Here is a 12,641-nt window from a genome sequence, read left to right on the forward strand (position 1 = left end):
AAAAAAAAAAAAAAAAAAAAAAAAAAAAAAAAAAAATCACAAAGGGGCAACAAGTGGATCAGAAGGAAAATGGTGGGAATCTGATGTCCCATAAGGCAGGAAAAGAAAACACAAATAAGCATAATGGAGATTTTCCTTTTGTGGAAAGGCACAATGGTGAGCACAGTGGAAAGATGATGGGAGGTAGGGGGTGGGAGACTGGATCATGTTGAGGGTGGTGTGACATGGACGCTGGGTGGCATTAACTTCTGGTAGTAACTGAGGGAGTCCAGACCAGTTTTTAGTTGCATCTATACCATGATTATTTAAAAGCATGGGAAGATAATGCTCTATTTGTAAATAAAATTAAATTATACTGAGTATAATTATATTGATCTTTTATCACAAAAATTCTAATTTGTGAAATGCTTAGGAATTGTAATTTTCTGATTAGCTGAATTTTCTGGGTAGATGCCAATCAGGATTTCAACTTTCAAATTATTCTCAAATACATCTATGCCTTGGTATTCAGTGTACTTCATTGTATAAAAGTGAACATGGACTAATACTTTTCTAAACATCATTTCTCAGTTTGAATAACTGCATTTAGATACAGGGAAAATTGAATTAAAATTAATATCTAAGACAGCGTTTAGACAGGAGTACACAGCTCAAACAAGCATAAATCAGAATAAATTCTGGCGCTCATAAAAAGAAAGAAAACTCCAACATGAACCCTTTGCCTTGGTAATAGGAGGTAGCTGGCAAACTGCTCCATGCACCAGTTGGAACTGCTTACTCTGATCAGATGATTGGTAAAGGTACAGGTGCCAATTGCCACTGTAGCCCTAAGGCATGTCCCTGAGGATCAGAAATTAGACTAAATGTGATGTGACAAAAAGAAGTGCCAGGGAAGTTTTTCCATCTCCCCACTCCTGCTTTTAGGAGTTTCTTATTAGGAGCTTATTTTGTTATTTTTCTCTATTTTTATATATATATAAGTAAGTGAGTATATAAGTATACACATACAATTTTAAAAGAATATAGGGAACACCAGCCTGGCGCAGTGACTCATGGCTGTAATCCCAGCACTTTGGGAGGTTGAGGCGCGCAGAACACGAAATCAAGAGATGGAGACCTTCCTGGCCAACATGGGGAAACCCTGTCTCTAATAAAAATACACAAATTAGCTGGGCATGGCGCTGCGGTCTGTAGTCCCAGCTACTCAGGAGGCTGAGGCAGGAGAATGGCTTGAACCCGGGGGGGCAGAGGTTATAGTGAGCCAAGATCGCGCCACTGTACTCCAGCCTGGCAACAGAAGGAGTCTCTGTCTCAAAAAAAAAGAATATGGGGAACATCAATCTCTGCTTTACATCCTTGTATTTTCATACTATAAAATAGTATAAAAATACTTTTAGTATAAATAGTATACTAAATTTATTTAATTTACACTAAAATTTTATAATACAGATATAAAATATCTATGTATTTGTGTATAACATATAAATATATATTTATTTAATTTATACCAAAATTTTTAGTATAAATTAATTTAGTAATAAATTAAATAAATATACTAAATTTATTTAACTTATACTAAATATATATTTAGTAAATACACTAAAAACACTTTTTTTTTTTTTTTTTTTGAGACGGAGTATCATTCTGTCACCCAGGCTGGGGTGCAGTGGTGCAGTCTCGGCTCACTGCAAGCTCTGCCTCCTGGGTTCACGCCATTCTCCTGCCTCAGCCTCCCAAGTAGCTGGGACTACAGGTGCCTGCCACCACTCTTGGCTATTTTTTTTTTTTTTTGTATTTTTAGTAGAGACAGGGTTTCACCGTGTTAGCCAGGATGGTCTCCATCTCCTGAACTTGTGATCCACCCGCCTCGGCATCCCAAAGTGCTGGGATTACAGGTGTGAGCCACCGCGCCCAACCCTAAAAATACATTTTTTACTATATACTAAAATATATTTGTAGTATAAGTAGTATAAAAATATATTCTAGTTGGCCAGGAGCGTGGCTCATGCCTATAATCACAGAACTTTTGGAGACTGAGGCAGGCGAATCACAAGGTGAGGACATCGAGACCATCCTGGCTAACATGGTGAAATTCCGTCTACTAAAAATAAAAAAAAATTAGCCGGGTGTGGTGGCATGTCAACCAGAATGGTCTCAATCTCCTGACCTTGTGATCCACCCGCCTCGGCATCCCAAAGTGCTGGGATTACAGGCGTGAGCCACAGCGCCTGGCGGGTTTTCTAAAATTTTATAAGCTGTACATAATAATGGGGTAATTTATAAGTAAAATAATGGTCAGTATACATTATCTTAAAAAACATTATTTTTAAAACATTCTTCTTTTCATACATTTCCTTTCAGTGATCAACTCATATACTTACTATTGTCAAATATGGGTTTATTCACTAAAGAAATGTTTTTGTATCCTGAAAAGCAATCATGAAACAAATGATAGAAGATTTTTTTTCTCAAGGTATTCATTCTTTCATGTTATTCATTTCAACATTCTTTAGGAATTGATGTTTATAATCATTGTTATTTTTTGTGCTGATAAATTAAGATTCGGAAAGGTTGAATGGCTCGGTTGTAACCAAAAGACGTAAGTGATTTCCAGTTTTCTTTATTCAGTAATATAAAAATCAAGCACTATGTTCTCTACCTGTACAGTGTTCTCAATGGATCAGATATAATCCTTTATTACACAAACAGCTCTTGCAATTCACAAATTCCTTTGAAGTGAACAGAAGGGCCAGGGATATGTGAACAGTAAAGACTTCAAGAGATATTGTGATTCTTAAAGTACCTTTGAAAGTATACTAAATTTATTTTGTGCCTGATAAATCTAAACTGCATTGGCTCTCATGAGAGAGCTGCATTATTTTTTCAGATACAGAAAGTCCTGTATTTGTTTTTTCCACGTTTACTTGTATTACTCGAGTACTTAATTTACTTGTGGCTATTACTTGATTTACTAGAACTAATTAAAAATGCCCTTTTTCCCCTTATATTCCAAGAACATCCTCATGGACTGCTAAATCCCACTGAATTAGACCATGTCTACTTTTACACTATATCTCTTGGAAAAGTAGCTGATTATTTTCTTGTTTCTTAAATTATTAACTTGTTCTGATAAAGAGCAACACAATTTGGAACAGAATGTAAAGACATTGTTTAGGGAATATCCAAAGGGAACCCCTTTTTTGCTTCCAAGGTTATTATAAAATGCAAACCATTCTCTTATTTTGGTAGTTGACAAAATTAACTCTTGCTGCAGCACATATTTATGAGCACAAGTACATAAAATGCAGAAGGAAAAAAAAAACTATCATTTCCTCAGACTGGCTGTACAGACAATTTTACACCCCAATTCACTCAGGAATGAGAAAGTAGAAAAGGTTGTTTTCATAGACTAGAAGATTGGAAAAGAAGCTATATATTCCAGAAGTAAACTAAGGTATTTTCTGAATTTGACTGCAAAAGACTCATGGAAATTACAATTTTTAGTTTTCTGTGCAGTTTCATGTAAAAGAAACATAACTACAGTGGCCTAAGCAAATAAAGGTTTATGTTTCACATAACAGGAAATTTTTAAAGCAGGCAATCCAGGGCTGGTGAATCAATTCAAGGTCTCATCATGAAGCCAGGCTCTGTCTCTTTCTTTCTGCCATTTTTAAAATGTGCCCCTCATCTTCCAGGTCACAAAATGGCTTTACCTCCTCCACATACCATATTTGCTTTCTTACATAAAGAAGTAAGAAAGCGCAAAGATCAAAAAGTGAAAATGAAAGTCAATCATTTGACTTCTAATTATATTTCATTGGCCACAACTACGTGTCCAACCACCAACCTAACTGGGGGCTGGGACACTAATTTAGATTGGGCAAGATGCACCCATCTCCAAAAAAAATTTGGTACTAAATACAAAGGGGTAAGTTTTCCAGATATAATATAGGACATGCAGCTAAATTTGAATTTCACATAAACAGGTAAAATTTTTAATGTAAATATACCCCATACAACATGTGAGACATAGTTATACCAAAACATTTATTGTTTATCTGAAATTCAAATTTAGCTAAGCATCGTGTTTGTTTTTGTTTTTGTTTTTGCTTTTTTGAGACAGAGTTTCACTCTTGTTGCCCAGGCTGGAGTGCAATGGCGCGATCTCGTCTTACCACAAGCTCCACCTCCCGGGTTCAAGTGATTCTCCTGCCTCAGCCTCCTGAGTAGCTGGGATCACAGACATGCACCACCACACCCAGCTAATTTTGTATTTTTAGTAGAGACGGGCTTTCTCCATATTGGTCAGGCTAGTTATGAATTCCCAACCTCAGGTGATCCGCCCGCCTAGGCCTCCCAAAGTGCTGGGATTACAGGTGTGAGACACCGCGCCTGGCTCATCTTGTATTTTTATTTACTAAATCTAGCAACTCTATTAAGCAGGCAACTCATATTATCTGCCGCAGAACCCATGGAAAATTTCTCCATTCCCTTTATAGTGTTGATATATTATTTCTTCATAGAATCTAACTTGAATATCTAACCTCAGAGACTAAAGGAGTAGTTTTATAATTGCCAACTCCGATGGTTAACTTGGCTAGGCCACAATACTCGGATATTTGGTCAAATACCAGTATAGATATTGCTGTGAAGTTTCTTTTTTTAATGAGATTAACATTTAAACCAGTAGATTTTGAGCAAAGCTGATTATGCTCCATAATGTAGTGGGTATCATCTAATTAGTTGAAGGCTTTAAGGGAAAACAAACGAGTCCCACAAGAAAGAAGCAACTGCCTCAACACTGGACTTGTACTGTAATAACCCTTCCCTGGGTTTCCAGACAGCTGGCCTGCCCTGCAAATTTTGGATTTAGCAGCCTCTACAGTCATATAAGCCAAATAAATACTAATTAAATATAAATAAATTTCTAGTTAGGTAGAATAAATACACACACACACACACACACACACACACACACACACACACACACACACGTGCTATTGGTTCTGTTTCTCTGAAGCACCCAGACTAACACAGCATCTGAGTCAAAAAGTTAGGGAAAATATTTAATTGAAGAAATTTAAGATTCTAGGTAGGCAGTGAGGCATGGTGGCTCACACCTGTAAACCCAGTGCTTTGGGAGGCTGAGGCAGAAGGATAACTTGAGTCCAGGAGTTTGAGACCAGCCTGACCAATATAATGAGATCTCATCTCTACTAAAAATTTTTTAAAAAAATTAGCTGGCCAAGGTGGTGCACGCCTGTAGTCTCAGCTACTCAGGAGGCTGAAGCTAGAGAATCTCTTGAGCCCGGGAGGTTGCAGTGAGCTATGACTGCACCACTGCACACAGGCCTGGGCAATAGAGCAAGACCCTGTCTCAAAAAAAATAAAAAGAAGAAGAGTATAAATAGGCCTATAAATCAATTGGAAAATATGAACTCTGCAAGCTGGATTCATGTACTCCTTTTGTCTTAAAATTAGAAAATAATAGTTAATAACCTGCTTCTAATCAGCTTTTCTGTTGAATTCAAACGTTTTCTTCAAAATCAGCCTTGAATTTGAATTCAGCTGTAGGTGAATTTAGAGGTGAATTTATTTGTAAGCTGTACATGCTTTATAATCTAGTCATAGTAAATGCTTCAAAATACTTGTTGGAATAATTATATATACCTTAATAACCTTTTCATTTCACTAAATTGAAGTCTATAAACTTCTCTACCCAATTAATCTACTTGTGAAAATTCAAATATCTCACAGAAGTTCATTTAGTGAAGTTGAACAAAATTAGAAGCTAAAGGGTTATGGTGATTTTTTAAAGTTCATATCAATGCATTAATGTATACACATTTTCTAACATTTTGCTTCACCACGTACTTAGAGAAAATATTTTTTCCACCAAATAGGTTTTGAACATTAGTAATGTGTTTATTTTCTTTTACCCAAGAATACGTCTGCAGTGACAGTTTTATCAATATTTTTAAGAGACTTCCTGGGTGTGGCTGGAGAACCTGTCATCCTTTGATAAAGAAACCACATGTTCTAAGTGAAAGCCAAAAGAAATTTTTTTTTCTTTTGAATTTTTCATTCACTACTTTATTTTACTTTAAAAATCTTTGTGAATTCAACTACAATTAGAGAGTTTTTCAAATCAAAAATATAAAATCAGGATTTTAGATCAAATTTATATGCAGAATGCAACATGTTAAACTATAAACAAATAGAAAATATGAAATAGAAAAAAGAAGAAAAATTATCTCACAGTAAGGATTTTGAGATTTTTCAATCAATATATTTCCTTTAGAAACAAGTATGGAGAAGAAAACAAGAGTATTCCTTTTTTCTTCTTCTTAAAGGGCAACCCAGCTTTTGTCTTTGTAAGTTCAAAGCTTAGTGAGATATGTGCCTAAAAATTTATGCTGTTTTGGGGATTTTTTCCCAGGTCACCCATATCCTGTTTACTTCCAACAGAGTCTGCTTTGCCCTATGCATGCTGTTTTCCTCGTGGTGTATCAGCACTGCCCTCCCCTGCCTGACTCAAGTTCACTTGATAGAAATAACCTAGAATGGGTGTTTGTGTAAAGTTTGCAGGACATCTCCTTAAACTGAAACCCAAAATATCCAAGTCAGCATATATTGTCGGTACATGTGAACTCTGAATCAGTCTCCCTAGATGCTAACCTTTTGCTCTAAGCTCAAGAAGCCAGTATGCGCTACCTTTCTCTAAAGGTTGAGACCAAAACTAACCCTTTAAAGGGTGAGAAGATGAGGAACGAGGAGGGTGACAAAGGAGTGGACCTTAAAAAAATAGGTATTTCCCCAAAAGGGAAAGAAATGTGGGGCAGGCATGAACAAAAAAACACAGAGATCCTGAAAATCTGGATCCTGTTTTTCTACTTTGCTGCTAGCCATGACAATTTGGGGGATGTATACTACTTTCTACCCTCTTTAATCTGACTGGGAGGGATTGTGAGCCTTCCTTCAAAACCCTTGTCAACCTCCTGAAGCAAACCCTAAATTCTTTTTATTTGATTTGATTGAATGTTGACGATCTATAATTGTATATATTTATGAGCTACAAAGTGATGCTATGATACCATGTGGAATGATTGAATCAAGCTAATTAACATATCCATCATATCAAACATTTATTCCTCCTAACTGAAACACTGTATTATTTGAGCGGTATTTCCCCATTCCCACCAGCCCCCAGCTTCTGTTAACTACCATTCCACTCTCTGTTTCTATGAGTTTCATTGTTTCAGATTACACATGGAGGTGAGACCATGTGGTATTTCTCTTCCTGTGCCTGGCTTACTTCACTGAGCATAATGTACTTCATGTACATCCCTGTTGTTGTAAATGACAGAATTTGTCTCTTATTAAGCGTGAATAGTTGTTTTCCATTTGTGCATACGTGCTACATTTTCTTTATTCATTTCTTGATGGACACTTAGGTTCATTCCACAACTTAGCTAACTGTCTATTCTAGCCCAGGCTTATGATGTCTCCCTGTTCTTCAGTGTTTGCATAATGATGGATTAAAAAAAATTACAATAACAGGTGACATTTGGTGGAAAGAGGACTGTAGCTAGAGACATAACATATGGATAGATGTCCTAGATCTGTCAATTAGAAGCTGCACAACTTTAAGCATATAATTTTTGTGCTATGGTGGCTTTGAGTAAAAAAGAAAAAAAAAGTTTGCTAAGAATGGGTAGGTCTTATAGGAACTTCAGTTTACTCTTCTATAAAATTTGATTTTAAAAATTCCCAGTTGGCCAGGTGCGGTGGCTCACACTTGTAATCCCAGCACTTTGGGAGGCCAAGGCGGGCGGATCACGAGGTCAGGAGTTCGAGACCAGCCTGGCCAACACAGTGAAACCCTGTCTCTACTAAAAATACAAAAATTAGCTGGGCATGGTGGCAGGTGCCTGTAATCCCAGCTACTTGGGAGGCTGAGGCAGGAGAATCACTTGAACCTGGGAGGCAGAGGTTGCAGTGAGTTGAGATCACACCACTGCACTCCAGCCTGGGCAGCAGAGTGAGACTCTGTCTCAAAAACTAAAAATAAAAGTTCCCAATTTAGGGTGAAGAGAGAGTAGTTGGGAAGTGCTGTTATGAGATGAAATTCTGTATGTGAAGTACCAACACAACCTTGGCACATTACAGTTCAGTGGAACTCAGAGGTTTTCTCCAGGGGGGTCTTTGAATGCCATGATTAGTTAGCCAAGATCCCTGTCTTCATGGATTGTACCTTCTAGAGACCGTGTGGGTTATTTGGAGGAGTAGCTGAAATAACATACGTCAAAGTGCTTAGTAAACTAAAGAGTTTTCCATGTGTTGTTTTTTAAATTAAAATGTCCCCTCAAAAATATAACTTCAGGCTTGTACATTTATCAGATGTCCTCTTTGCTTTTGGTAATTTCCTACAGAGTAATAACAAAATTGCTGAGAGATTCAAAATCCAAATATAGAATGCAGTAGTTGCTTTTTTAATGCAACGAAATGCTAATCCTTGCATTTTTTAATTGTTTTATTTGTTTTAGTCTTTAGACTATAATCCCAGGTATACTGCTAAGTCTTTTGGAAATAAGAAATAAACTAAAAGAATATATCTATTTATAGCTTTCTGCTAAGCTATTTCTTGATCTCCTGTAGTTATTCCAAAATTGGTTGCAATTTTACTTAAACTATTCTAAGAGGAAAAAACTAAACTTGTAAAATAGAATATTAAATGCACCCTACCAAATTTAATTGATTTTTAAGGCAAATATAAGTAGTACAGGACATGCTAAACATTTATTACCAACTATTTGCAAAACAATCTGTTTACCCCATTCCGATCTTCAACCTGCCTTAGACCCCGCTCAGGCAGCCTGATACCCAAAGAGGGCAAGATAGGCTTCCTCCCACAACACTCATGCTGCCTGTTGGCTGGGCTGGGGCCACCCATTGTCCGGCTAATGGAAACCTGGAACCCAGCCAGAGCTGCAGCCTGCTTGCGTGGTTTAGTTTTGTTTTTGTTTTTAATGATCACACACATTTTGGCCTAAACTGCAAACGGAAGATAGTGGGGCGGGAGTGGGGTGGTAGTGGGGAAGAGGGGCTGGAGTGTAGTCTTACTTTATTTAGAAGAGGAAATCCAAAAAAGTGAGGTCTGGATACAGTCTTTTATGTTATAAGAAATAAGTTTAGGTAAATGATTGAAATAGACAACATGGCAAAGAAAGAAAGGAAAAATGGAAGAAGCCCAGCATCTCAAATTGTATCGTAATAAACTGTCAGAAGTATCACCAATAAATTTACAGCCTTATGAGTACACTCAAATTTTAAAATGACCAAAAATAAAAAAGTCAGTTTGGGCCGGGCGCGGTGGCTCATGCCTGCAATCCCATTCTTTGGGAGGCCGAGGTGGGCAGATCACAAGGTCAGGAGTTCGAGACCAGCCTGGCCAACGTGGTGAAACCCCATCTCTACTAAAAATACAAAAATTAGCCGGTGAGGTGGCTTGTGCCTATAATTCCAACTACTCTGGAGGCTGAGGCAGGAGAATCAGTTGAACCCTGGAGGCGGAGGCTGCAGTGAGCCAAGATTGCGCCATTGCACTCCAGCCTGGGCGACAAGAGCGAAACTGTCTCAAAATAAAATAATTTAAAAAACCTGAAAATAAAAAGGGTTTTAATTTTGCTTACAATTTCTAGACTTTTTAAAGTTTTATGAGCAGTTATTCTTTAAACTACATTCATGGTGTTTGTGTGCGTGTGTGTATAAGATTTAATCATATCAAAGAATTCACATAGATGAAAAGTCTAAGAAATCACCTTCCAAAGACGATGTCAGCAAGTGAAGAGGGAGTGTACATAGCTGCTTGTTTTTTAGTAAACTACAATTAAAGAGTCCTGAAAGGCAGACGGCTGGCTGTCAGGAAATGAGCTTAGGCAAAGGAAATGGGAGATGTCTGGTTCAGGGGATTTGAGGAAGGCTATTACCAATGGGTGCTTTTATTTTACTTTCCACGCTAAGTCAGGATACATGCTTTGTTGTTCCCATGTACGAAAAAGAAATACCAAGGTGATAAGATAACATCTGGGACAGTACAGAGCTTCAAGTTTCTCTGTTATATATAGAAAGCTGTTCACTTGCATCTTTCTTGATTTGGGCTGAAACACTATGCTGGAAGAGGAGGGGAATATTAATAATAGGTTGAGCACTGATGAAAGATTGAAGCTGAGCAACTATTCTCTGGTCTAGGAATTTGGAATTGAGACACTGAAAGGCCACATTGAATCATCTGCCAGGATTTTCACAGACAGGCCAAATTCATGGGGATGTGTGATGGTGTGTCAGTGGTAGCTGAAACCCTCTACAATCCATCCCAAATTAATACACAGTCTAATTTAAAACAGTCTACTCGCAGCTTCTGTACAAGTCCTATAACACTCCAACTTACCACTAATTTTTGTTCTTTTACGCTTCCTATATGGAAATGTTTATAAGAAATTAGTCTCCAGAGACCGAAGAATACAGCAGACACACGTAGAGTAGCTGGAACAAAAAATCATGTAATCCTAGGGAGGGAGAAAAACAGAGTCACTTCCCGACAAATGTCCAGTTCGCGTGAGGCCAGCTACATGTGCTGCACTTTTCTTTCATCAGAGTCCCCAGGGTGCTTACAAGAAAATTCCCAAAGCAGGTTGTGTGGGAGTTTGTAGCATGCAACCTAATAATTTCTCTCCAAAACATAAGTAGGACTTAGAATGAATGAGACAAAATATACTTGGAAGTGTTTTCACTAAGGAAAAACTTGTGGCTGAAGACAAGCATGAAATATCACTTTTCCAGGGTTCAGTAGTTAGTTGCGCTTAACAAAACTGGGACGCATCTTCTCTCTAAGACTGAGCCATAGCCACATTCCTTGTGTTTTGTGTTACCTCCTCTGGAGCAGCTAGCAGATTCTGTCTATCTCTGGCAGTTCCAGTTTTTACAAGAGAATAGCATGAGTTCTAGAACTGCTCTCCCTTTGGACTCTACTCTAAAACTGAACTTCATTAATACCTTAAAGCCCACATCCACCCATCTTCCCTTTCTCATTCACTCCATCCTACCCCATCCTGCATTAAAACTTACATTTACTCAAGAAAACTGATCTCAGCTTATTGGTAGAAGGAAAACTGTTGACGAAAATGTTCAGTTTAAGCTAAATAGTGGCAACAAGTGTCAACCTTTTCAGGCAAATTAAACAGTTTTAAGTGACTTGTAAAGCCAAAGGAGCAAATTTCTATTGATGAAATTTCTAGGGAGATAGTTTTGGTCAAGACCTTCTCTCTTTTTATACTATGTACAAAAATTGACTATTTTGTTCTGAACAAAGGCAACTCTAAGCAGACTTATGACTTAATGCAAGCAGTACTTTGATGACATGATACCTTCAAGGAAGGCCACCTTCCCAATAGGTGGAGGGAGGTGTGGAGTAGTGGAAAAAGCCGACCAAAGAGGAATCCACTGATGCTAGCTGGGCATGAGGAGGGGTTGGGGGAGCTGCAGCAGATACGAAAAGTGATGGGTCATTTTTAAAATCAGCCACTTGGATACAAAGCTGATCTGCTTTCAATGATTTAAAGTAAATCATTTAAGGATAAAAGCAGTGAGGCACCCTGGAAAGAAAACAGTCCCTACAGTTAGGAAGAAACACCAGACCCCACAATTTACTGTATGAGGGACTCTAGACAGATTATTTAACCAAACCTAACCTGACAGGCAGTTTCTTCATTTCAAAAATACATAATTAGAGGATTTGAGATAGCTTGCTGCATATATTATACACTCAATAAATTGCAATATGTAAAATCATTATTTACTATGTATATCCTGGGGGAAGAGCTAATGTCAGAGGCACAGAGGGACTGTGTGAAGTAATGGTGACCTAGGGTTCAATTTTTCTGTCTTCATATTTTCTATCTAGTAGCTGGTTAGCAGTTATTACCAGAATTAACAACTTCAACAAACTCTACTTCTTCAACAAACTCTTCTTCTGACTCTAACTACAGCAACATTTCTTTCTTTTTCTTTTCTTTTTTTTTTGGAAACTAAAGTGTAGATAGAAATGAGCTATTTATAGCTACTACACTAGGCTGAAAATCTTGGAAGCAATGTGGGTGCTGGGATGGGCCTCCGAGATTCAAGCCAATGTTAAAGGTGTATAACTAATTAAGAGGCTGGGTTCTAATAAATTACCCACTTATTTCAGCTGTGTGGGAGTAGCTATGGGGGTAAAGGGTGAATAAGCATCAAAATGAGCAAAGGTGCAGCTATTGACAATCTGATGACCTGCTTGAAGTCACAAAGAAAAAGGTAAAGATTCTCTTTGCAATTAAAAGACAAGAAGTTTCTGGGCATGGTGACATATGCCGGTAGTCCAAGCTACTCAGGCGCCTGAGGCAGGAGAATCGCTTGAGCCCAGGAGTTCAAGGCTACAGAAAGCAATGATTGCATCACTGCACTCCTGCCTGGACAACAAAGGGAGACCCCATCTTTTAAAAAAAAAAAAAAATAAGGAAGCAAATTTAAAATGATCTAAGGAGTCTTGATAACATCAATACCATAGACCTCAAATTTTCTTTTTTTTTTTTTTTTTTTTTTTT

At 37.7% G+C, this 12,641-nt stretch overlaps 1 protein-coding gene across 2 annotated transcripts in view; it reads right to left on the reverse strand.

Moving 5' to 3' along the window:
• ARL4A (ADP ribosylation factor like GTPase 4A) overlaps positions 1-12,641 on the reverse strand; it is a 73,801-nt gene that overhangs the window by 19,369 nt on the left and 41,791 nt on the right. Inside the window, exon 4 of one of the 2 annotated variants that reach the window (XM_023225683.2) lies at positions 10,451-10,568. The exons of the other annotated variant lie outside the window; for it this stretch is intronic. Within the exon in view, the coding sequence (XP_023081451.1) occupies positions 10,501-10,568 (68 nt within the window). The 3' untranslated portion in view covers positions 10,451-10,500. Of the gene's footprint in view, positions 1-10,450; positions 10,569-12,641 lie in introns of those variants that run through there. 2 annotated transcript variants of the gene reach the window in all.

The sequence above is a fragment of the Piliocolobus tephrosceles genome, chromosome 8, assembly GCF_002776525.5.
Source record: "Piliocolobus tephrosceles isolate RC106 chromosome 8, ASM277652v3, whole genome shotgun sequence".
NCBI classification, from domain to species: Eukaryota; Metazoa; Chordata; class Mammalia; order Primates; family Cercopithecidae; genus Piliocolobus; species Piliocolobus tephrosceles.